Consider the following 25427-nt stretch of genomic DNA (forward strand, 5'->3'; position numbering starts at 1 on the left):
ATGGGTAGAACATCTGTATGCTTGCATGAAGAAGGTTCCAAATTCCCTCCCTGGCATATCTAAGATATGGCTTTGGGAGACTCCTGCCTGTAACGTTGGAGAAGCCTCTTCCAGTCTGTGTAGGCAATTCTGAGCTAGATGGACCAATGGTCTGATTCCAATGGGCAGCTTCCTATGTTCCTGTGAGAATGGGATTGGCTGTAACCCCAGTGGTATCCCTGGATTTACCCCTTTAATGTTCTGCTGTAAGGAAATTCACACCTGTAAAGAAAAATAAAGTGGTGTTGATACTGTTGAGGGATGGGGAAAACTTGGCTTTTGTGTGAGCTGACCCTCTGATGGGGGTTCTGTAAGTGTGAGTCCCTTTGCACAGATTATATGCACAATCCATTGTGTCACATTAAGTTCCTGCAATATACAGACTCTTCCTCCACCTACTGTGGTGTTATGAAATATTTATGGACATTCTAATTGCTTGAATTTGTTTTTTTTAAAAAAACACACACAACATGGCATACAGTGCCTGAGAAAGATGAGTCTGTGTGCTGTTGATGGGAAGGGGTTCAACAGAAGAGGGAACCTATAAATATGTTGGTTCACTGATAGGTTTTATGTGGGAATGCTGTGTGTGTGTGTTTGTCTGTAAATGGAAGCCTGTGAAAAGAGTAAAGAGTAAAGGGGGAATGGGTACAGAGAACACTAGGTAGATACACAGAGATCTGTGAATTTTCACAGGCTTTTCCTAATTTCTCAAGTGTTTTGATGTGAGGGATTCTGCTGTGGCTGAACTGGGAATGCTTTTTACTATTTTTAATTCCCCGTGAACTAATATTTGGGACCTAGCTGGCCCAGGATATTCCCAATTGTTTGATTTCAAGTCATGTTTATTTAGGAATAATGGGATCTTTCACCATTATCATACTATTATCTACAATTGGGGAATCCCTTTGTAATATATTTGCATGTTTGTACAATATATATTAAGAGAATTTTATACAGAAGTTTTTGGAGTCTTCAATTCATGTCACATCCATTTGTTTGTTAAAATCCTGTATAAGTTGACTTTTTTGTGTACAACGATATGAAAATGCAAATTGGTAACACACAAACCCCCAAAACACACAGCATACAAAATACACATTACAGAACTATAAAGCAAAAAACTGCACCACTACACTGAATACTAATTGGAAGAAGTGAGTGTTACACTCCTTCCAAAATACTACCAGAGAAGCAGCATTGCAGATATTTGAAGTGAGGAAGCACTGTGGACATTAACTTGATAATATTTGCAAGTTCAGCTGTTCTGTAAGTTGTCGTTCTTGTATCGCAGATGTGGGGCTGAGTCTGTCTTGTCTTGGGCCCCCTATTGACTTTTGAACCCAATGGCCAAGGCAAGTTTTGAACCCAAGTTTTCCTGGCTCATATGCATAGCCATGATCACCACTGTGCTGATTCTGCTGAAAAATGCTATCTTTTGATACTATACAGACCTCTCAGAAATGTATTATTGGTGGGACTACATCACTATGGCAGTGTGTACCCACTTTGTAAAATAAAAGGTTTTTGGAATGTAAGCTTCAGATTTTTTCTTCTTTCTGAAATGAGATTACTTTTTCTGCAGCAAGCATTCAACAAGCGATTAAGAGCACTCAGTGCAATTAGAATGTGTGCTATATTATGAATGTCCTGAGAATAATCTTCCATTTGTCATGTCCCCACTCCTCTTGTGTTTTTCAGGGACTCCAATCGTCATGTTAAGATAAAGCAGAAAGGCGCAGTGCTGAACATGCTAAAGAGGTTAGACAAAATAAGGTTCAGAGGTCACAAGAGAGATGAGTTCCTCGATTTAGCGGAGTCTCCCAATGCTTCAGACACTGAATGTGGAGATGAAATACCTGTGAAAATACCTCGTACGTCTGGCAAAGACAATGATGAACTGAGAGACCCTGTAAGTATTTGAGCTGACTGTGTATTTACAGTACTACCCTGGCGTCATAGGATGAAAAGTGCTGCTAAAATAAATAAAATAATTGTTGTCATTATTTTTATTATTATTTCCAGTTTTATTGAGAAGGTGTCACATGCCTTAAAATAGGACTATGCTTCTGACTTCTTTCAGTTTTTCTTATTGGCCCTATGCAAACATGACACTTAAATATGGTTGGTTTCCCTTAATTATGGTCAAGCATCTTTCGGTATCCACACCATGGTTAAGAATTAGCCATTGCAGAATGTGAAATGATTTTTTACCTAAGTGTTTTTCTGCCTCTTTAGCTTCTCTGCATGTAAGTTAACAAGCGAGCTTTAACAGATATTCTTCAGGGGCAGGTCTTCTATTAGCAAAGTAAACATTGTTTTTGCTGTACATTTGGGATGTTTGTTAGTTTTAAGGCAACACATTGTGGCCAGAGCTAACCATGGTTAGGTGTTCAGTCTGCACCAGACCATTGTGGGAAGTGGATATAAGTATGATGCATTGTTTTTAGGTGCTTCTGTTGTATCTAATCCTTGATGTGTGATGTAAACCAATATTTTAATTCTGCTGGAGTAATGTCTACTTCAGCAATGTTTGATGATGGTACATTGAAAATAAAATGCTGTCAGTTGTGGTGCTATGTTGTTATAAAACACTGTGTAATGCAGTGCAATACACCATTAGTCTTCAGATGGTTTGCTACCAACAACTGTGGTGCAAGGTTACTTAAAGCAGATCACACTAGCAGTGACATACCCTCTTTTGTAGAGAAATGGTTAAAATGGGATGATGAAAGAGGGACAAAAGTGGAGAAGCTAATGGAAGGTAGGGAACTGAGTGAAAAAACATAAGCTGCCTTCTCTGGAGTCAGATTGTTGGTTCATTTAGTCCAGCACCGTTCATCTAGTTGGTTCATCTAGTCCAGCCCTCTAACCAGCAGCAGTTCTGAAAGATCTCTGGCAGCACTGCTACCTGATCATTTTAAAAATGAGAAGTCTGATACTATGAGGGCATAGTAGCAGTAGTTATATACTGCTTTTCAACCAAAAAACATCTCAAAGCTGTTTGCACAGTGAAAGAATGAGATGATGGCTCACTTGAAAAAAGAATTCAAGGAAGACAGTAGTAGCAGCCACTAAAAGGGTGTTATTTTGGGATGGATAGGGACAGTTGCTGACCCCTACTAAATATGAGAGTTAAAAGGTGCCTGTTTGCCCAGTTAGGTGGGGTGAATCTTTAATCTAGAAATTAAACAGTGTGGAAAGACAGATTTGAGCAGATATATGGGACCCATGCTGGAAGTCTGAAAGACTGAAGACCATTATAGTTGACTAATGCAATGAAGCTGGTTACCTGAAATACTATGGAAATGGAGATATATCAATGCTGACTGTCTCTCTGTTCTAAAATATTGTGGACTTGCCTGTTTCAACCTCTCCAAGTTAAAAATATCTTGCTCTGTGCTATCGCACACTCAAAAAGGTGGATAGTTGAGCTCTTATATTGACTCTGCAGCATGACCTTGATGATGTGAATCAAGGCAGCTGAGCTGAAATCATATCGGTTCAGTGCAAAGGAGCACATGAGGGCTTAAAAACAAAGTTTGCTTCCTGTATATCTGTGTCAGATCATTATCATACAGATATGGTCACTTTTATTATTTAGTTCATTTAATGTTTTTATTTGTTTAGCCTTGGGTACAGTTGGTACAATACATATATGTACTTTCCTTCGATAAGGCCCCTCTTCTTACAGGTACCATGAAATAGCTTGCAATGTTTGCTGCTGAACACTTTTGAAAATAAGCCATAAGGTACCATTAAAAATATAGCAGTGTCCCATCTATTTTTTGTGGTGTGTGTGTGGGGTGTAGTCATGTTACCATAGTAAGAACAGCCCTGCTGGATCAGGCCCAAGAACACTGGCCTTGCCTCAAAAGAAAGGTGCTCTAGGCTCCTGATCATCTTGGTTGCCCACTTCTGTACCTTTTCCAGTTCTCCAACCATAGTTTTGTATAAGGGCATTATAAGCAGTTTTATTTTCAATCCCCTTCCTAATGATCCATAGCATGGAATTGGCCTTTTTCACAGATGCCACACATTGAGTCGACATTTTCAATGAGCTGTCCACCACAACCCCAAGATCTCCTGGCCAGTCACTGACAGCTCAGATCTTATCAACGTATACCTGAAGCTGGAGTTTTTCGTCCCAATGTGCATCACTTTACACTTGCCAACACTGAACTGCATTTGCTATTTTGTTGCCCACTCACCCAATTTGGAGAGATCCTTTTGGAGCTCCTCACAATCTGTTATGGATTTCACTACCTGAAAGAGTTTGGTATCATCTGCAGATTTGGACCCCTCTGCTTACGCTTACTTCTAGATCATTTATGAATAAATTAAAAAGCACCGGTCCCAGTACAGATCCCTAGGGGACCCCACTTCTTACTTCCCTCCATTGTGAAAACTCTCCATTTATACCTACCCTCTGTTTCCTGTCCTTCAGCCAGTTAGCAATCCACACACGTACTTGTCCCCTTATCCCATGACTGCTGTGTTTTCTTATGAGGAAATTTGTTGAAAGCTTTTTGGAAGTCCAGGTATACTATGTCAACTGGATCACCTTTATCCACACACTTGTTGACACTCAAAGAACTCTAAAAGGTTTGTTAGGCTAGATTTACCTTTACAGAAGCCATGCTGGTTCTCTCCTAGCAGGGCCTGTTGGGTCTGTGCTTTCCAATTTTATTCTTTAGGATGCTTCCCATCAATTTGCCTTGAACAGACATTAAGGTAACCGGCCTGTAATTTCCCAGATCACCCCTGGATCCCTTCTTGAAAATTTGTGTTACATTTGCTTATTTCCAGTTCTCCGGTACAGAGCCTGATTGCAGGGATAAGTTATATATTTTAGCAAGGTGGTCGGCAATTTCATATTTGAGTTCTTTGAGGACTCTTGGATGGATGCCATCCAAGAGTCTTCAAATGTTGATAATGTTGAGTCTATACGAAATTGCCTTCCTGTGAGCCAACCAGAGTGAAATGGAAGGTGGTACTCAAATAGATATGGTTGCTTTAGGGAAACGTCTCCTCCTTTCTAAGTGCAGAGAAGTGTATAATCTTGTTGGAGACTTAGGAATATGTCCATGGAACCTAGACTTATGTGATGATTTTATTTAGTTGTCAATAAATATGAGATCTGGAGTGAGCGGCATGGGGGGAGGAATGTCTAGTGCATGATTGTGGTAGTAAAGTAATCCCTGACAACTTAATGAACACAGTTAAAGAAAGCATTCCTGAGGTGGAACTGTCTTCACGGTGGAGGATACTGGCCATTGACCTGCTCTGAGACTGAACTTCTCAGGCTTGGAGGCTGAAAAACTGGGCCAATTTGCGGTGATGAGAGATGTTCTAAATTGTCTTGAAAAACTAAAATTGAACAAATCACCAGGGCTAGTTGGCATCCACACAAGAGTTCTGAAGGAACTCAAATGTGAAATTGCTGATCTCCTAGCAAAAATATGTAAGTTATTTTAGATTTATATCCTGCTCTTGCTCCAAGGAGCCCAGAGTGGTGTACATGGTTGTGTTTATCCTTACAACAACCCTGTGAGGTAGGTTAGACTGAGAGATAAGTGGCTGGCCCATAGTCGCCCAGAGAGCTTCATGGTTGAATGGGGATTTGAAATTGGGTCTCCCCAGTCCTAGTCCAATGCTCTAACCACTATGCCATGCTGCTGGCTCTCTGTCCCTACAATCAGGCTCTGTACTGGAAACTGACTGGAAAGTAGCTAATGTAACTCTGATTTTCAAAAAGGGATCGGGGGTGGGGCATCTGGGAAACTACAAGCCAGTTAGCTTCTGTGCTAGGTATATTTGGAAAGCATACTTATGGGCAGAATTGTTAAACACATAGAAAACAGGCCTTGCTGAGGGAGAACCGGCATGGCTTCTGCAAGAGCAAGTCTTGCCTCACTAACCTTTTGGAGTTCTTTAAAAGTGTCAACAAGCATGTGAATAAAGGTGATCTGGTTGAGATAGTATACTTGGACTTCCAAAAAGCTTTTGATGAAGTACCGCACCAAAAACTCTTAAAAAACTTAGCAGTCATGGGACAAAGGGACAGGTTCACATGTGGCTTGATAATTGGTTGAAGGGCAGTAAACAGAGGGCAAGAATAAATGGACAGTTTTCACAATGTTGGGAAGTACCAAGTGGGGTGCCTCAGAGATCTGGCCTGGGACCAGCGCTCTTTAACTTGTTCATAAATGATCTTGGGGTAAGTGGCCAAATTTGCAGATGACACTAAACTGTTTAGGGTAGTAAAATCCACAGCAGATTGTGAGGAGTTCCAAATGTATCTCTCCAAACTAGGTGAGTGGGCAACAAAATGACAAACGTGTTTCAGTACAAGCAAGTGTAATGCATATTGGGGCAAAAAACCCCAACTTCACATATACACTGATAGGGTCTGAGCTGTCATTGACTGACCAAGAGAAAGATCTTGGGGTTGTGCTGGACAGCTGATTGAAAGTGTCAACTTTCAGCGTCTGTGAAAAAGGCCAATTCCATGCTAGGGATCATTAGGAAGGAGATTTAAAATAAAAATGCTAATTTGATAATGCCCTTATACAAATCTATGGTGCTAGGGCCCTGGAGCAGCTTCCTTATGAGGCAAGGATACAGCATGTGGGGCTTTTTAGTTTGGAAAAGAAGCGACTAAGGGGAGACATGATCGAGGTGTATAAAATTATTTATGCAGTAGAGAGTGGACAGAGAAAACTTTCTCTCTTTCTCTCACAACACTAGAACTAGTGGTCATCCCATGAAACTGATTGCCAGGAAATTTAGGACCAACAAAAGGAAGTATTTTTTCACATAGTGCATAAATTAATCTATGGACTTATCTGCCATGGGATGTAGTGATGCTAGCTTGGATGGCTTAGACAAATTCATGAAGGACAGGTCTATCAATAGCTCCCACACTGCCCCTGGTCTGTCTGTCTGTCCTTTCTATAATATCTGTATACACCTGATACATGTATCTCTAGGAGGTGTACACAATCCAAAACATAACAAATATAAAACAGAATCAAAACAATTGAAACATTTTTACAGAATAAGAACAATTAAAACAATTCCACAGTTGAAAATTAAATTAAAATCCTTCTACCTGCATGGTTGCATTGTATAGCGGCACACCTCATAATGGGGCATAGTAAGTTCCTACCTTGCATCTAGTGTATGTTGCACCTAGTGCACTAAACACCAGTTAACAGCATTCTAGTTTATATTTTTAACTCCAACATTATGATTAATAAAATATTAAATGTAGCTTTCCGATCATGTAAAGAACTCATAATCTGTGTTTCATCTCCACTCCAGCCCCACCCACCCCAAGTATTAAAAATACTTGTGGAGTTATACTTTGGATTATCATCAGTAAATGGTATGATGCTATAGACTGCTATCGGAGGATGCCTGTTTTGTCCAAATGACAAAGGCAAAAAGACTTAGGCTGCAATCCTGTGCACACTTGCTCGAGAATAAGTCCTGTTGAACTTCGGAGGATTGAATAAACATGCTTTTCTCTGTGCTATTGTTATACCTTTCCCCAACTGCTATATGGGAATACTTGATTTCATTTAGAAATAAAAACTGTTTCCGCTTCATTTGTATAGAAGATGAAGCTGCTTCTGTGTTGCTCCTTGTAAAATATCATACTTTTGGAAAATGGAAAGTACAAAGCAGAGTGTACTAGCATTGGAATTCATGTATGTTGCTCTTTGCACAACTAATAAAATGAAATAATTTGGGTACATAAATATGTGGTTCAAAGATGAGAAAAAGAAGACTTAAATACAATGTGCAAGTTAACACAACTGTGTTTGTTAAAGTATTTCCTAGTAGTTAAAACCTGGTGGAATCTAAGCAGGCTTTGTTGTATCCAGTTTGCGAGACTAGATTCAATCTATTTTCTTTATAGATAAGGGAGTAGATAAGCAGTCTTCTAAAGGTAGTACTTGGATTCTTGCTTGTTATCACGGATTCTAATGTCAGGAGACCTTGTGATTCCAGTTGTCTGTGGGCTTTTGAAGTGAGTAATTGCAATACAGGTGTATACAAAAATAGAATGCAGCACAGCAGTGTGATAGTGGAATGCTCTCTTAAATTTTGTGGGCTTATTTGCAAGGCTATCAGGCCTTCTGGCCACACATACTTGTTTTAGTCATTTATGACACATGAACACATTCACTAGAGAAGAGGCAAATATATCTCCTGTACTATAAAGTCTAACCCATCTAATGGCACAGTGGGAAATGACTTGCCTAGCAAGCATGAGATTGTAGGTTCAAATCCCTGCTGGTACCTATATTGGGCAGCAGTGATATAAGAAGATGCTGAAAGGCATCATCTGATACTGCATGGGAGGAGGCAATGGGAAATCCCTCCTGTATTCTACCAAAGACAACCACAGGGCTCTGTGGGCGCCAGGAGTCGACCCCAACTCAAGAGCATACTTTACCTTTAATATACAGTCACTGTGTGCTTACCTAGTTCTGTAGAGAAATAAACAAACAGAAAAGATTGAGGGTTCTGATGTATTGTTCAGACTGTGAAGAGAAAATAATTGCACTGCAAGTTACAAATTAATATTATGATAACTGAGAGTTAAGTGTGATTTATGTGAAGAGTAGATGCTAGAATTATGTGCGGTTTATTTAGTGCATTGCCATAATTCTTCCTGATAAATGGAAAGACTCTCCTAGGTTTGAAATCCTGCAAACTGGTTCTTGGTTTAGCACCCCCCCCCCCCGATTTTATTTAGGGTGATATCTAAATGCGACAATACATGTTTTGCTTTCTTGAAATTTTGCGGTTGAATTGAAATAGACAGGATTTTTGAGATGTCAGAAGTTTCTCTCCAAAACATGGACAATGACTAAGGTTCACATTCCTTTCATTTTCTGTTTTTAGTAAGCTAATGCTGCTGACACACTCTTGAGGGAAAGTATTATTTATTTATAAACTTATGTATTAACCATATTTTTATACTGCCTGATATGTACATCTCTAGGCGGTGTACAAAATTTAAAATATTTAAAAATCAGCACAGATTAAAATACACGAAACAATTAAAACAGTAGCCTAAAACAAAAACAGTAACATAAAACAATTATTAAAACAAATTATTAAAATCTAATTAAAAGCCTGTGAGTCTTCCTGAAAATAAACAGAGAAGGAGATGATCTTATTTCAGTGGGGAGCATATTCCAAAGGCCTGGGGCAGCCACAGAGAGAGCCTGGTTCTGGGTCACCATTAAATGAGCCAGTGGCAACCATAACTGGATCTCTCCAGAAGATTGTAACAGGCAGCAGGGTTTATGACAAAGGAGGCGCTCTCTTAAAAATACCCTGGATCCAAGCCATTAAGGGTTTTATAGGTAATAACCAGCACTTTGTATTTGTATTATAGTGCTAACAGATAATTTTTGAACTATACAACAGGCTGAAAAACTAGCCAGATAGAAGCTCATCTAATAATACAAAATGAGCAACATTCTAATGAGGCCAGGCATTCTATTTCATGACGTTTTGGAATTGGAGGCATTGCATGCTTGGCACAGTCCCATAAGCAACACTCTCATTGTCGTAGTATGTTCTGGGATATTGGGCTCCTGGTTGGATGTACTTCATACCAAATGCATAACTTTAATAATACTTGTCAGCACTTGGAAGTGTTTAATCATTTCTTATGTCTCAGTTGTCTTGTAACATACAACTTTACATCTGTGATATTGCAGCTCTTTGCTTCATGCAAAACTGCAGAATCAGTTACTGAATGAAGTAGGCAGGTACTCTTGCTAGTTAAGATAGCAAGCCAAACAGCTGTAATTGCACAAGCTTGGATTAGAAGGTCAAGGTAGAGATTAACTTTGAGAATCTAAACAAGGGATTGACAACCAAACTGTCCAGTGAGCCAATTTATGTTTATATCCCATCTACAGTATTTTCCATCAGTGCATTTACCAACTTCTCCAATAACTTCTTACAGAGCTAGTACACACACATACTTCCCAAGTGGGCTGGGTCCCATAAGGCACTGACTGGATCCAGCTAGGTTGCTGCGTTGGGTGCCTTCAGATCATGCCTGGGGCCAGTCAGGCATCAGGCACCAAGTTGATCAGCCCCTCCATTCCCTTCCTCACTCTCGCCTGAATCCTGAAGTGCAGTGCCACAAGGACGTTGTCTTAAATTGTACAACTTGAAGGTAATGTCCCTGTCTTCTTGCTCACTTGCCTGCAGTGTTAGCTGTGTAACTTTTCAGCTGGTTTATGTGAGCTAGACTAGTAAGGATTAAATGGTGGAATTGCATGTGTGGGTGCTTAGCAACCACACAAACATCCCCTAATATTTCCTGCTAATCGGAAACATTGTAAGGAATTGTTGGAGAGGCAGATGAATAGAGTGCATTCATGTCAAATGTATTGGCACAAAATGCAAATGTTTTCTGTCATGGCAGAAAGAGGCCATACATGCAGTAACTTTTGTCATTATCAGTGGACAATGACTTGCATTTTGTCTAATCTAATTTACTAGTAAAACTTCCCAGATGGTAGGTGGATATTTAGTTCAAGGCACTTACTGGGATTGTGAAGACTTAAGGCCAGACCAGATGTTGTAGGGGAGAGAGCTGAAACCTCCCTGTGTCTTGTGTCTTCCTCATAATATCTAATTCAAACAATGTGTGACATGAGAGAATCACATTTTGTGTTTCTTGGCCCCATCTTGTGTCATTGGCTGGCAGGAGTGGAGAGATGCACAGCATGGGGTTGCTGTGTCATGCATGTTTTGTGCTAGACCTTACAAGGAAAGCTATGGAACAGTGGCAGCTCCATATCTCTTGTAATGTCTAGCTCGGTTCTTGGGTCAGGACTTAAATGAAAGTGCAAACACTGTAGATGTGAAGAAGGATGTTTTGCAACAAAACATGCTTCCCTAGTGCAAGAAAGGTCCATAGTTTCCTGCTTAATAGCAAGAGTCCTGGCTGGGATGATGATTTGTATATTCCAGGCAGCCAGTTGGAAGACAGATTGAGGGAAACTCAGAAAAATAGGGGGCTTCAGCACATCAGAAGGGGCAATTCATTTTGCTAATCACTTTATTGATGGCATCCATTGTCCCTTTTTCATTTGCCTGAAGCTAACCAGCTCCCTTGGAAATGTTCAGATGAGCAAGGATGTTAGGCTCCCTTAATCTAGGAAATTGCCTGGCACCATTTACTAAGCAAGTTTTATTCATTTCTATGGGAGTCCCCATTAAGAAATCGGAGGGTACTGTTCAGCTTCGGCAGGACATGGCAGCCTGCTAATTCTCCAATTTCTATTTCCCCTTCTCTCATAAACAAATAAATCCAATCAATCAGTCAGTCAATCTCAGCAATGTTTGTTTTTGCGTGGATTTTGATTTACTTCACATAATTAGCCTTCCTGTAATATAATGACTAAATGTAACCCCCAATTCAAATCTTAGCTCATTAATGAACTTGCTGGATGTGGTCTCTCTCAGCCTTAGAGCCAAACTTCATTTTATGCTGTGATTGGATCTCCCAGTGTTTTATTTCCCCCTTTAACCTGCTTTCCAGTAGGCTTATGAAATCACCCATCATTCTGTGTGTCTGTCTGTCTGTGTCTCCTCCCAGCCTGCATCGACTTCGCAACACCTGGACTAATATGAACCAGATCGGATACAGTTGTAGGGACACATAGTGACACCTCAATGGCATAGTTTGTGATGTCATCCACCTCAATTCAAGATGTCAGGCACGTAAACATTTGAGGCGCAAGTAGGCTAACCTGTGAACCACCTAACCGATTTGAACCAAATTTGCTACAGCTGTAGGAACACATAGGGATGCCTGAATAGTGTAGTTTGTGATTATGTAACCCACCTCAATTCAATATGATGGACGCATGAATGTTTGAGTTGCAAGTGGCCTAACTTGTGGAATGTCTAACCATTTTGAACCAAATTAGGTACAGTTGTAGTGAGTGACACCCAGGGACACTTCAGTGGCATAGTTTGTGTTGACGTCGTCCACCCTGATTCAAGAGGGCGGACGCATTAACTTTTGAGGCGCAAGTGGGCTAATCTGTGGACCTCTATTTGAACCAAATTTAGTCCACTTGTAGGGATAGCGAAAAGAAAGTAGGCAGATTAGTTTTTACTAGAACAACTTGTCTCTTTAATAAATACAGTTCTGGGAGGGGACCTGCCAGTTTGATTGGTGCAGGGGCACTGTGGAGAGGGTCTGTTGTGCACATTCTCCTCCCCTGTGTTGTATTCCTGTTCAAATGCGCTCTCTCTCTCTCTCTCTCACACTCACTCACACTCACTCACACTCACTCGTACCTCCTATCAGCGCCTTGAAGAACAAAATGCTACCGCTCGGGGTATTATATTTATTTCCAAGTAATATAACTTAACTATAGTTGAAGAATGCCCTTTGGTTCATGGCAAACTTCAGCATCTCATCCTAGGTGGAAATTCAAAAGGTAAAGCGTGCCATTGAGTCGGTGTCAACTCCTGGGAATGACAGAGACCTGAGGTTGTCTTTGGTAGAATACAGGAGGGGTTTACCATTGCCATCTTCCACGCAGTATGAGATGATGCCTTTCAGCATCTTCCTGTGTCACTGCTGCTCGATATAGGTACCAGCGGGGATTCGAACCTGCAACCTGATGCTTGCTAGGCAAGATATTTCCCTCTGCGCCAATTCAAAAGCAGTTCCAAAAAGTTGTAATCTACTACTACTAAATGCATGATAGTTGTGTGGCCCCTGCATTTTTCTGTTGTTATTAGCTTCAGTCCAAATAAGATTAATCAATTTCATGCAGCTTAACTATCTATGTTGTAAAAGGTAATGGCACCCATACCTCTTGTTGCGCATGCGTTTCTGTTTCTTGGTTGCATTTTATGGAGCATCTTGCTTGCTTGAAGGCAGCTCTCTTCTCTTGGCAGTTACACGGTGTTGGCAGTTCTGGCTGTTGCACCACTGCATTATTTTTGCTGTTTTGTATGTAGATTTGTTTTTGCATAGAAGGAAATTGCTGACATCAAAAGGATGCTAGCTTATAGAATTCTCAACTTCACAAGATCTGTCTTTTCTGGTCTGAATGCAGGTGCCTCCTGCCTATTGTCTGTCCCGCATGAGGACTGCAGTCTCCTTTTCTTCTTTGTTTTGCTTTGCTGCAAAATGCATTAGCATATATATGAGACAGGATTTATGTAGTGTTGGTCGGCATTTAGCAAAGTAGGGTTGCACTGCTAACAATTGCTTAAATACTTCTTTTAAAATAATTGGTCTCTACTGATTTGAAATCCCTATTATTTGAAATGTGTTTCCAGCCAATAGGAGGGAGTTTGGTTGATGATGATTTTTGCTGCAGAACTCAAAATTTTCTCTCCTTATTGCTCTCGGAGGTCTGAGCAGGCGCAGCATTGTGTACTGCCTGATAACAGAGATACAGTTCTTCTCATTAGCTCTTATTGATTCATTCCAGCCAGCTAATGCTGAAGAAGAGCTTTGTGATTTGATCTCTTCTTGACTAAAACAGAGCCATTCATATCTTATACACAGCTTTGGTTTTTCCTTTTGATGTGTATTTAAAGGATTCCCTTGTGAGAACCTGCCTTCTACCAATGTTTTTGTTCTCTCCCCTCTCTAGGCTGGTCCTGGGACCATCAATATGGCTTCAGGAATCCAGGATTACAACAGAACAGAGTCTGATAGATTAAATGAGATCAAAGGCCATCTGGAAATCGCCTTGCTAGAAAAACACTTTTTACGTGAGTAGAATGAAATCTTATTTATTTTGATTCTGGTATATTTAGTAGGGCTTAGTACACTTGAAATATGAGTAGGAAATATGGATTTTAATGTTGGCTAATCATTTTAAACTATTTTAATGCAGGAGAAGCATTCAGTTTGCCATTCTCAAAATGAGTGAATTAGACTCTGAAAGTGTCTGTTTTAATTTGAGATGTTTCTTGTAAAGCTGTTTAGAAATTGATTGGTTGGGGAGAAGTTTTTATATGATATATTTTTGTCTAGCTGATTGTGGCAAACAGCATCATACAAACTGACATCTTAAATATGTCTATTGGATTCTATGTAGTTCTGAAGATAATGGGGGAAAGGTGGAGGATGAAGTAGTGTCCTACTTTAAAAGGGAGATGTGTTTTTCCTTTTTAGTTGCCATCAACAGCCAGGGTCCCTTCACAGTAGTAAGGTTTTCCTGTCTAATAGCTATGTATTGGGGCTAAGCCATGTATATTGGCCTGCTTTTATTTTATTTAATACTGTGGTGTGTGCATATTGAATGGAAGGTAGCTCTGTGGTAGAAGAGGACTCTGGTTCAATGTTTGGCATTTTCAGGTAGAACTGGGAAGGACCCCTGGAGACACGCTGCCCGTCAGAGTAGGCAGTACTGAGTCTAACTGGGTATAAGGCAGCTTTGTGTGTTCAAAGTTACATATTCAATAAATAATTCTCACATATACTGTGAAGAATGTGCAGCAAAAATATAAAAAAATGGAAAATGTAGTTAAATTGCTACAGTTTTCATGTTTAAAATTGCTTGAAAGACTTCATACTATTTTTGGTTGTCCTCAGAAATTATATTGATATGCACATTTTAGGGTAAGCAAGCTGCAGAAACCTAGGGAAACTGCATTAAATAAAGAAGGTTTCTTAAGTGGAGGGTTTTCAAGTGTATATGCTCTCCCAGCTCCAAAGTTTCATTGTTAGAAGGAGCAATTGCTCAAAAGATAAAATCTAAGAAGCTGAGAGCTTGGTTGCTTAACTAGGACTCCTAGGGAGGCTTTCTTCATTTCTGGTAAAAGGTAAAGTGTGCCATCGAATCTGTGTTGACTCCTGGCAACCACAGAGCCCTGTGGTTGTCTTTGTTAGAATACAGGATGGGTTTACCATTGCCATCTCCCATGCAGTATGTGATGCCTTTCAGCATGTTCCTATATTGCTGCTGCCCGATATAGGTGTTTCCCATAGTCTAAGAAAACATACCAGTGGAGATTCGAACTGGCAACCTTTGGCTTGCTAATCAAGTCATTTCCCTGTTGCACCATTAAGTGGCTGGAGGCCAATGAAATAATCCGATGGATTTAGTATACCAAAGCAAATGGGAAAGAAGCCTATCCAGTTTCTGGGGGTAGAAAGCCAGCCATCTGCCTGCTCATTGTGGGAGAGACACTTGCAAAACTGAGTGAAAGGGGTGCTTCTCTTCTGCTTATTTTAGAATACCTTAGCTGGAGGCAGGGAGAAGAATGTGGAATAAGACCATGATCCATTTCCATAACTTTGATTGCCTTTGGGCAGAAAAGTAGAATTTTAAAAAATAATTGCATTCTCTTTTTCTGGTGACTACAAGGTTTGTGGACCATTGCTCTTGGCTGAATAAGCATGGATTCCTTCCTGGTGCTCTGCCAGTGGGTATGAGAGATAGCACACCAGGGAATGCAAAGATTTGTTGCTTTCTCATTCCTAGTATGCAAACTGTGTGGCACTATTTGCGCAGGGAGTTGTTCTGTGATGACAAACAGAATAAAGAGAGAAGTTCTGATTTAATCACTGCTCATTCCCACTTAGTACTGATCAGCTCCTTGCTTGACTCTTTTTGAGTACTGAGACTTAAGACTATACTTTTAGTTCCTTGTCTAGGAACCAAATAGCCACAGGGGTAGACGGAGCTGGAGTTGTGCCCACAATGTCCAAATCCTACTCATGTTTGGTGAGAGAGTAAAAATTTTGTGAGAAAATAGAACATCTGATTGGTGAGAATGCAAATTTTTGCAAAGGTCTGCATGCACAGCCCTGCTGCACAGCCCTGACTGTTGAATCAGGGAGGAAAACTATATATGCTGTATCCTTTTGCATGCAGAGTTCTTCATCCAGCAGAAGGGCATAGGATCCTGGTGCTTCCATGTGTATATGGCCTCTGGATGGATTGATGTGTGCACACTTATCACATGGAGGTGATAAGCCATACAGAGGCTACCATACAGCCTCTGTATGGTATCTTCTCCATGTTGCTCCCATATATAGCATGGGTCTGAGTTAAAGCCCTGTCTTTAGGATAAGAGATTCTAACAAAATCAAAGTACCCAAATGATCACATTTGGATAAAAAAACATGACTGTATTACAGCATTGGTTTAGCATTGTGGCCTTCTTAATTTTGTCAGTTCTTGTTCAAATCAAGTGATTCTCTTGATCTTGAATTAAAACATGTGTACTATGTCAAGGGAGGAAAGTTTACCAGTTCATGCTGTGCAGGGTTCCTTGCCCATCCCTGGTGAGAGGGCAAGTGGATGTGTGGAGACTAGATATGTACATTGAAGCCCCCATATCTCCAGATGTCTGATATTTGAATATGGCCAGGGTGCCTGTGGTATAGCTTGGTTGACTTTCCCCTCTCCATGGTACATTTTGAACTTTCAGCCTCAGGAACATGCAGTCCAGGTTTGTTAGGCATGGGATAACTGCAGCAGTCAGCTTGTTGCCACTTGGTCCTCCCTGCCTTTCAATGCTAGGCTGATGCTGTGAAGAAAAGGGCATGCTAAATGCCATCTGATTAACTGTGGACACAGATCCAGACATGACTCAGTCATGCCTGATCCAGACATGACTCAGTAACACATACTGTGGCAAATAATAAAAGTTATGACTTAGCATAATGTTTGCCTCCAATATTGCCTTCAATAGCAGTTTTAAAAGATTAGAGACATCATGTTCCTAAAACTTTCTGAAGGCGAAGGGGAAAAGATGAAATGTCAGTTCCTCAGATAGGTTCCTCTTCTCACTCCATCACAACTTCAGCGGTCTGCCTGCAGTAATCATTTTCTCCTCTCCAGTTTTTACTTTTCACTAGCACACATCATGTATCATTTTGTGGGTGGGTTCTGTAATTTGACACTTTACTTTTGGTTCTACCACAGTGGAAATAAATTTGAGCAGTTATAGGTGTAAAGTGAGCCAGGAAGCTCAAGTGATAGAATTGTTTTATTGCTGTTTTAATCTGCTGCTCTTGAGGTTGCAGCAATGCGAAAACCTTTTCCTGTTTGTGGTATAGCACAAATGTTAATAGATGTGAGAGTTTAACCATGTCAGAAAATCTGCATAGAATTGTGCTAACCAACAAATGTTGCAGTTCATTAAGCTATTGAGCAGGGGTGTAGCAAAGCTGGAGTGGGCCCGGGAATGAGTTTTTAAAATGGGCCCCTCGCTGCCTTCCTCTCTTTCTCCTGGCCCCATGCTGCAGAAGAACATTAAGGACACCTGTAACATAGTGTAGCAGATTAACAGAGGACAGGAGTCTACAGTTACAGGGTGTAAACAGCAGAACCAATGCAAGACCAAGTTGCCTCTGATCGCCTTAATAGTCCCTTTCTTTTTGTACTCCAAAGTGATTCCTTTGTTTCCTTTAATATATTTGGATGGGGAATGGGGGGAAGAGAAGAAAAGACATTTCAACAAACCACCCTAAATGGAGGAGGGCAGGGTAATGCAGTGGGAACGGCAAAGCCATAGATGGGCACAGAAAGAGACTGGGAAGATTAAAACACGAAAGACCAACAGGGCTCGCGGGGTGCTGCAAGAGCTTGTTCTCCAGCTGCTAATCAGCTGACTGGCTGGGAGCTGTCACCCTCTTTCAAGTTGGCTCTGCCCACCGGCTACCCCAGGAACTCTACGTCCAAGCTGTGGTTGGTTGACTTGCTCGGGTGGCCCGGCCTTTCTCTGGAGTGTCATCAAAGCAAGCAATATAGGTAGCCAAGAGGGGCAGCTTGGCAAATCACAGTTGTTCATTCAGCGCTGGAGGCTGCGGCGGAGAGGCGAGCGCAGCCAGTCACCTGTATTTCTCCCCTTCTTCCTCCCTTCCTCTCTGCGCCAGCCCCACTGCAATCCAGTCGCCCTGGATTTTCAAAAGAAAAGCTGGACTTACCAAACATGAGCCAGTGGCTGATTGTTGTTGTTGTTCGGGGGCGGGGGGGAGAAAGCAGATTTCTTCCCCCTGTTTTGCCTTTTCTCCCTGCTTTTGTCAGTGGATTTCTGGCAAGTGGGAGAGGAACTTGGCAGCTAGATGTTTTGTATTACAGCAGCAGAGGAGAGTAGCCATCGTCGCCGTTGAGCGAGCGTCTCCTGCAACTGGGTTGGGTTGTGGCGAGGCAGAGGACAGAAAGTTTTTTTGGGCTGGCTGGCACTGGGGCAGCTTGGATGCTGGAGTGAGGTGGCGAGCGAGCGAAGCCTTCTCCTCCCTTTGCAGGCAGAGGAGCCTTGGGGGTCTCTCAAACCCTCTGGGCCCAGGTGCAATCGCACACACCCCCTTGTCCAAGGGAAGCTATGCCCCTGCCATTGATATGTCATCCATTCTTTTCCCTTTGCATGAATAGCTCTGGCTAGGAATTTACCATGTGGATTAAACACTGACTAAAAACTAAGAAAATTGGTGGCGTTTCAAGTTGGGTGAATTTTTGTGTGTTTTGTTTGTCTGTTTTTCAGTCTTTTTGTTCATATTGGGCTGATTTGGATGATACTTCCGCAACCCGTGCAGTTAGAAGTGGGATATGCTGAGTGTGTGCCTTTTGTGACATGTCAGCAATGTCCCAGCACCCTCCTGGCTTGTCCTTTTAATAGGGGGCTGCTGTTTGTCTGAATGTCGGCTCTACACATGGCCCAAATACTTGTTTGAACTAATGTGTGGGCTTTATTTGGTGCCACCATCGGATAGAACGGTGTGCGCACACACACCGCCCTCCATGATAAAGAGACAGTCAGCAAAAAATGTCCTCCTGTTTGCATGGGCAGGGAATTATTGACCAGACTGGCCCATTGACAAGAAAGTAAGCAGTGTAATTAAGAACTGATTGATCTGGAGAAATGCAGCCTTATTATTTATTTATTACATTTATAGACCACCCCATTCAAAGGCTCTGGGTGGTGCACAACAAAATGCAAAATGCTCCTTACATGCAAAATGTTCTTTTCTCTTTTATGTATATAGATAGAAAGTGTGTGTGAGATAGAATGGGGGTAAACCTAAGTACAGGTGGCCCTCAATATTTGGAGATATCAAATCTGCAGTGTTGCTTACTTGCAGGCCACCTTTCTATATACCAATTTAGTTATCGCAGTTTCACCTATTTGTGGCTTTCTACTCCTGCAAGAACTAAATTTTCCCAGGCACTCTCAGCCTCCTCAATCCTCTTTGCTCATAAGCTGGGAAGTGGGGAGAGGTGGCCATTTTAAACCTTAAACCTCCATTTTAAGCTTTTAAAAAAAAGTTTAAATGACCACTCTCCCCACTTCTAAGGGGGTGTGCGGGGAGGCTGAAAGAGACACACGAGTGGCTGGGATACTCTTTAAGTGTCCCAGCCATTGATGCAGTCTGAGGGCAGAACCTAACCTGATATTGTTTGGGTTAGGTTAAGCACTCTAACATTGTGGATAAGTTTGTGGAACTTTCTGAGAATGTAACCCCTGTGATATTGGAGGGCTTCTTGTATGTGCATGGTAGCACAAAGGCAGAAGAGATCCATGCTGCAGAGGCCATATATCTCACTAGTGATCACAAATGCAACTATAATGGAACTGAAACTGAGATAAATTAATTGAAAAGGAACAGATATGATCAGGACTTTGAACATGGTTAATAAGAGGAAGAAATTATGAGAACAGAGTGATGGTGCTGAATAGCTTGGTTAAGTAGAGGCCTAGAACATGAGTAGGAAGGAACAGTAAGACTTGGAATAAATTATATTTCTGATTGTAATACAAAGTGAGAAGTTGCTAATGCTCAAATGCAAAGCCAGGAGTTATTACATCTGCCAAGAATAGACCTGAGAATCTACCAGCAGGCCTGGAATGGTTCCACATTTAGGTAACCTGCAGAAACTGTCCTTGCATTATAAGAGTAAGGAGTTTGAAATGTTGGTTCTGGGCTGGTTGCCAGAATGCTTTGACAAAATGTCAGCAAATTTATTTCCGTTTCGTGTCCCTGCTTCAAACTCCTTATCCCAGGTGAGCATCCTAAGCAGTCATGAGAGACTGCCGAGGTATGTGTGTGTGTTTCCTCCAAAGCTGCCCCTCGCACACTCCATAGTGTCAAGGCTAGTGGAATAATAGTGGCAAAACAGTGCGGCAGTGAATAGCTGTGAGGGTTGCTCTCACACCCATTTCTCTGAGCAGCTCCTTCACTTGAATGCCCTTCCCAATCCACCCACAGTAACAAACATGGCTTTTGCTTATAACATCATGCTTACTAGAGTCTGTTTGACTCCACCCTGGTGCCAGAATATCTGAACTCTGAGGTTAACAAACTTGATCAGGACTTGCCTTATAAAGGCTGAGAATGCAGCAATAAAGCAAGTGAGGCAGCTGTAAACCGAGTCTCTTCTAATGATGCAGTTTTAGGGGGAATACGCCATGCTTTGCCAGCAAGTCACTAAGTGATGAAAAGCTCCTTTAAGTCCACCCTTGGTCTCTGCTGATGATAACTCTCTCCTCAAGTCTTGGCGTTTTTGCATTTCTCATGGGAAAGGCATGTAAGGTTGGCTGCTAACACTATGATCAATGTTATCATTGGAATGTGAGTAGGGTACTTTGGGAAGTACTTCATTGAAATCAACCGAGCCTGCCACTGTATTCATGAAAATGTTCAAAAATCCAGTGCAAAATATGAATTTGTGAGTGCCACAGTTTCTTTATTCCACACACAAGAAAAATTGTGTCAGGAACTGGAAAGTTGCTAATAAGGGCTTGTTTTGTGGTGTTCAACCCTCTCTTCCTGATACAGTGAACATTCCAGATGACTGAACTAAACTGTTTTATTATCCATTGCTTACCCAAGCTTATGCTAATAAATCTTTCACATTCTTCATCAGGAACAACATTTCTAGGTTCTCACAGAGGACTGCTGGTCTTTTCAAACTCTGTTAAACCCTTAGCAGATGGGAGGTTTGTGCAATCTCTTTAAACCTGAACTTGACCTCTGGTGTGTAAATGATGCCAGACCTGCTGAAGTCCCTGAGAAATGCTCTCAGCTCTCATCAGTCTTGTAAATGATAGCCCAGGAGAATAATAGTTAGAGCTGTGCTTTCAGAGAGGTGCTGGTGCTTTGTAGCTGTGCCTCGTAAGTTATAGAGGGGGAGAGAAGGCATTTGCTAAATAGTTGGGCTATCAGCCAATTAAAGGATACTTAGTTGATTAATCACCTGATTGCATTTTTTAAAAAAATACATAACCAATACCTTAATATGAATACTTATTGGAGATGATTCATGTGCTTTTAGCTATCAATCTCATCAGTTAAAATTTGCCAATCTTAATTGAAGTTGGACTCCCTGCAATTGACTAAAGCTTTAGCTGACCTAAACACATGAGACTCTCCAAGCCTCATTTCTAAATTTGAAATGAACTTGTTTATATTAGCTCTACCTGAATACTACCATAACACTTTGTGTTGTGGCACTTTTGATTTATGCAAGAGAAGCTGGCCACTGAATTGGCCACCAAAGTTCTGGTCAGAGGACGTTCAGTTCTACAGCTGGGTTTTTGCAAGTTAGTACAGTGGGCATGCATACATTTAGTCTGTGTACTTCATTGTACAATTCAGCATTTTCCCCTTAAATTTTGAATGTGTTTAGTTCTTATATATTGTCAGGCTTCCTAAAGCACTGAGTGACCATAAATCCCTAGAAGAGAGAACCCTGTTCTGAATATAAAACACAAGAACAATCTGTGCAATGCAGTAGCGCTTTGGCAGCCTGCCTTTTGGCAGTGCCATAATAAGATTATAATTAATAACTAATACAATGATGGCTAAAGCAGGGCTGCCCAGAGGGGAGGGCAACTGGGACAATCTGCCCCAGGACCCACAAAGCAAGCCTCCCCAACTTCGTGAGTCCTTGCAGGAGTCCCATGAGACTAGGTCTGAAGTTCTAGGGTTGAGACCTGAGCAGTCTTTGCGTAAAGTAGGAAACATAGTCCTTTTTTTATTTTTTAGTCCATTCTGAGAATCCAATAGGCTATTTATTATTTTATTTATTTAATTTATATACCGCCTGGCTCCAGGAGGTTCACAGCGATAAACAAGACCAGCTATTAAAACAAGAATTACAAATCTAAAACATCCAAAAATCACAGCAATTTAAAAAGCCAGCACCGCGTAGTAGTTAGAATGTTGGACTAGGATCGGGAAGACCCGAGTTCAAATCCCCATTCAACCATGAAACTCTTTGGGTGACTCTGGGCCAGCCATGTATCTCTCAGCCTAACCTACTTCACAGGGTTGTTGTGAGGATAAAAATAAGCGTGTACACCGCTCTGAGCTCCTCGGAGGAAGAGAGGGATATAACTGTAACAAACAGATAAATAAACAAAATTTAAAAATTTAAAACTCGGAAATTACTAAAAGCTTGGCTTAAAAATATGTGTTAGTCTCTTTTGAAGGCTGGTATGTTAAACCACAAATGTCTATATGGAGTCCATTCCACAGCCTAGGAGTGACTACAGAGAAGGCCCGCTCCTGAATCACTGCCAGGCAACCTGGCAGTATATGTATACGGACCTCTCTCAATCTTAATGTGTGGTGGGGGTCATTTAGAAAGAAGTGCTCACCCAGGTAATGTGGTCCTAAGCCATTAAGGCTTCATTGTATGTTAGCAATTCTTTGTTGCATTTGATTTAGTTGTATAGATTGGATGAGCTCCAGTCTGTAAGGCTGAGATCCTGTTTCAGATGCCATGGACTAGTGAGATTAGAAAGATGGTAACAGGAAGCAGGGCCTTTTTAGCACCTGCATCTTTGCAGTACAGAGAGGCCCACTAAGCATCTTCTGGTTGTGGTGCTCTAAAAGACACTGCAAGTTTTTAGCTTGCCCAAACAAACTAAGCATATTGCTGAATGCTTTTAATATGTCTGTTGGACTGTTTTTTCTGCTTAATTTATTGATATGCTTTTTATGCTGATGATGTTGCTTATTTAAGTTGCTATTTGCCTTGAGGACTTCTTTGGTGCCAAAACAGCAGAGGACAAAAGCATGTATAAGTAACATAACCTTTTGGGTTTTGTATGCCCTCCAGCCCTATAATGGTATACGAATCCATTGTTAATGCACTCCTGCCTCATTATGTGTTAGTTTTTTCTTTTATTTGCTTTGCTTTTTTGCTTTTACCTCTGCTTAGTTGAATCTTGGATGGCTCTCTAATTTCTGCTGTGGTACTCTCTCTAATGGATGAGTTAACAGCTAAGCGTCTCAAACAGACCAATCATAATGATACAGGCTAGGCTGACCTACATTACCTTTTTGGCTCTCTAATGTTTGGCAGCTCACCAGATGGAGTCTTGTTAAACAGCTAGGGCAAGCCTTTAGATACAAATGCACACTAATAGATGGGCTTGGGTGCTGCCATAATCCAAAACATAGGATGAAACTCAAACTGGGAAGAGCTCCATGCAGAGCTCCATTACAAGCTATAATTCCAAATTATAGATTTTGAGGATGCTCTTGAATGCACTACGATCTTCACAGGTGCCTTTTAGGAGGATTAGAGCATATCTTACTTGGATTCTAGATTAGTTTAGGGAGATGAAAGTAGACATTACATTGTATGCTCATATGCTCATGTGGGTGTCTGTACATGTTTTTATTCTACTGAAATCCTGGGAGAAGAAGATGGCTCGAGATTTCCACGTGTGTTAATTTAAAACAAATGAACCTGGTACAGGCCCCTCAGATTCAGGGTACAAATGGAAGTGAACTACTGTATATAGCCCTATTGAGACATGGTTATAAAAGACATTGCACTTGCGTACAGCCTCTAAAGTGGGGCTAAAAGCCCAATCGCTCATTCCCTCACTCACCCCCTCCACCAGGTTCAGAGGTGGCCTGGCCCTGAACACCGTGTGCTAGGAAGCACCAGGGGAGGGGCAATTGCCCTCTTTTCCATGCCTGCGAGCTTCCCAAATGTACTTGCTTAGCTGCTGCATGAGGCAGAATGATGGACTGGATGGGCCTTGGCCTGGTCCAGCAGGACACTACTTAGGTTTTTGTGTAAAGTCTGGTAAAAATATATTTTATAACAGTATTTTGTTTTCTACAAATCCAAAGCAAATCACACCCACCCACACATGCTAACTGAAATAGGAACAGCAAATATTAAATAAAATTCTTCACTGTGCATTGGTAAGTTTCCTGGATTTCTTTCTTTGATAAGCTCCAGCACAATTTGGAGCACCACAATGCTAGTAATTCTGCCCCATTCCTGCTTATCTTCTCTGTTGCTGTGGTGCTGTACTGGTCTGCCTGCAACTCACCCACTTCTTCCTTCTGGCTCAAGAGCCAGAGCAGAACCAAAAGTCAGAGGCAGACCATCAAGGGCAGGTTGACTGGAATAGCAGCTCTTCAGAATGCCATGAAGTGGGACTGAATAAATTTATCTTATTCTCATGCATGGTTTTTCAGTCAAGAGGTTCTTGTATTCCTGTGAACTCAGGAATACAAGAACTTGTGGTTCTTGTATTCCTGGGAACTCAGTAACTGCCCCTGTATTATAGCACCTGTAGGTAAGAGTCCTAAAGGATTTTTAGGATAAGCAGGAGGAAATAAGATCTGCTGGTGTTTTACTGAGAAACCAGGCCTATTGACAGTGTCACGAAAGCCTGGCAGAAGTTGTAAGAGAAATGATACTTGAGACCTCAGAAGGGTCTGATCAGTGATCAGATTGGTGGAGTTGGAATAGTGGCGAGTAGGGAATAGAATGGGATTGCAGATCAGCAACAAACTAAGCCTGCTGCTGAACGACTAATTAGTAGGTTGAGCATCTAGCTACACTCTATTCCCAAATCACTTGTATGTTCTTTTGCAGACACCCTGAGAAAACACCAGAAATCTAGTGATAGATCTTGAAGCACTAAATTGGCACCAAACTACCACTTTTCAAGTAGGAGTTCTTCAGGAGTTAGGAGGACATCCAGTGGTGAACTGTCAGTGCAAGCAAAAGGGCAAACTCATTTTCGTCCCACTGATTGCTCAAAAGTTAATACCTAAACATTTTTATTAAAAAATGACTCATACATGCCAGTTTTGGAGGGACAAATGTTCTGAGGCAGGTTTATTCAAATATGTGATTAAAATGCTTTTGTAGGCCTTGTGTAATATTATAAGGGTTTTAAGTGTGTGTGTGTTCCCCTTAAAAAACAAAAATTTTCATTTTTATATCTAAATGCAATACAATGTTTGAAAATAATACTTTGCATGAGTAGAGCTGTAAGACTTCTGGAAGCCATGTCGGGGGGGGGATCCCTCCATTTCCCCCTGAAAATTGGGGGAAATTTAAGAGTATTTAGTATTTTTGTGTCCTATTTAAGCA

General features: G+C 41.2%; 1 protein-coding gene across 5 annotated transcripts in view; it reads left to right on the forward strand.

Annotated features, from left to right (window-relative positions):
- Positions 1–25427, forward strand: part of GRAMD4 (GRAM domain containing 4) — a 129920-nt gene that overhangs the window by 33107 nt on the left and 71386 nt on the right. For all 5 annotated transcript variants that reach the window (XM_053256508.1, XM_053256506.1, XM_053256510.1 and 2 more), the window contains 2 exons: positions 1741–1951; positions 13710–13830. In XM_053256508.1, the coding sequence (XP_053112483.1) occupies positions 1741–1951; positions 13710–13830 (332 nt within the window). The remainder of the gene's footprint in view (positions 1–1740; positions 1952–13709; positions 13831–25427) is intronic.

This window comes from Hemicordylus capensis, chromosome 5 (genome assembly GCF_027244095.1).
Source record: "Hemicordylus capensis ecotype Gifberg chromosome 5, rHemCap1.1.pri, whole genome shotgun sequence".
NCBI classification, from domain to species: Eukaryota; Metazoa; Chordata; class Lepidosauria; order Squamata; family Cordylidae; genus Hemicordylus; species Hemicordylus capensis.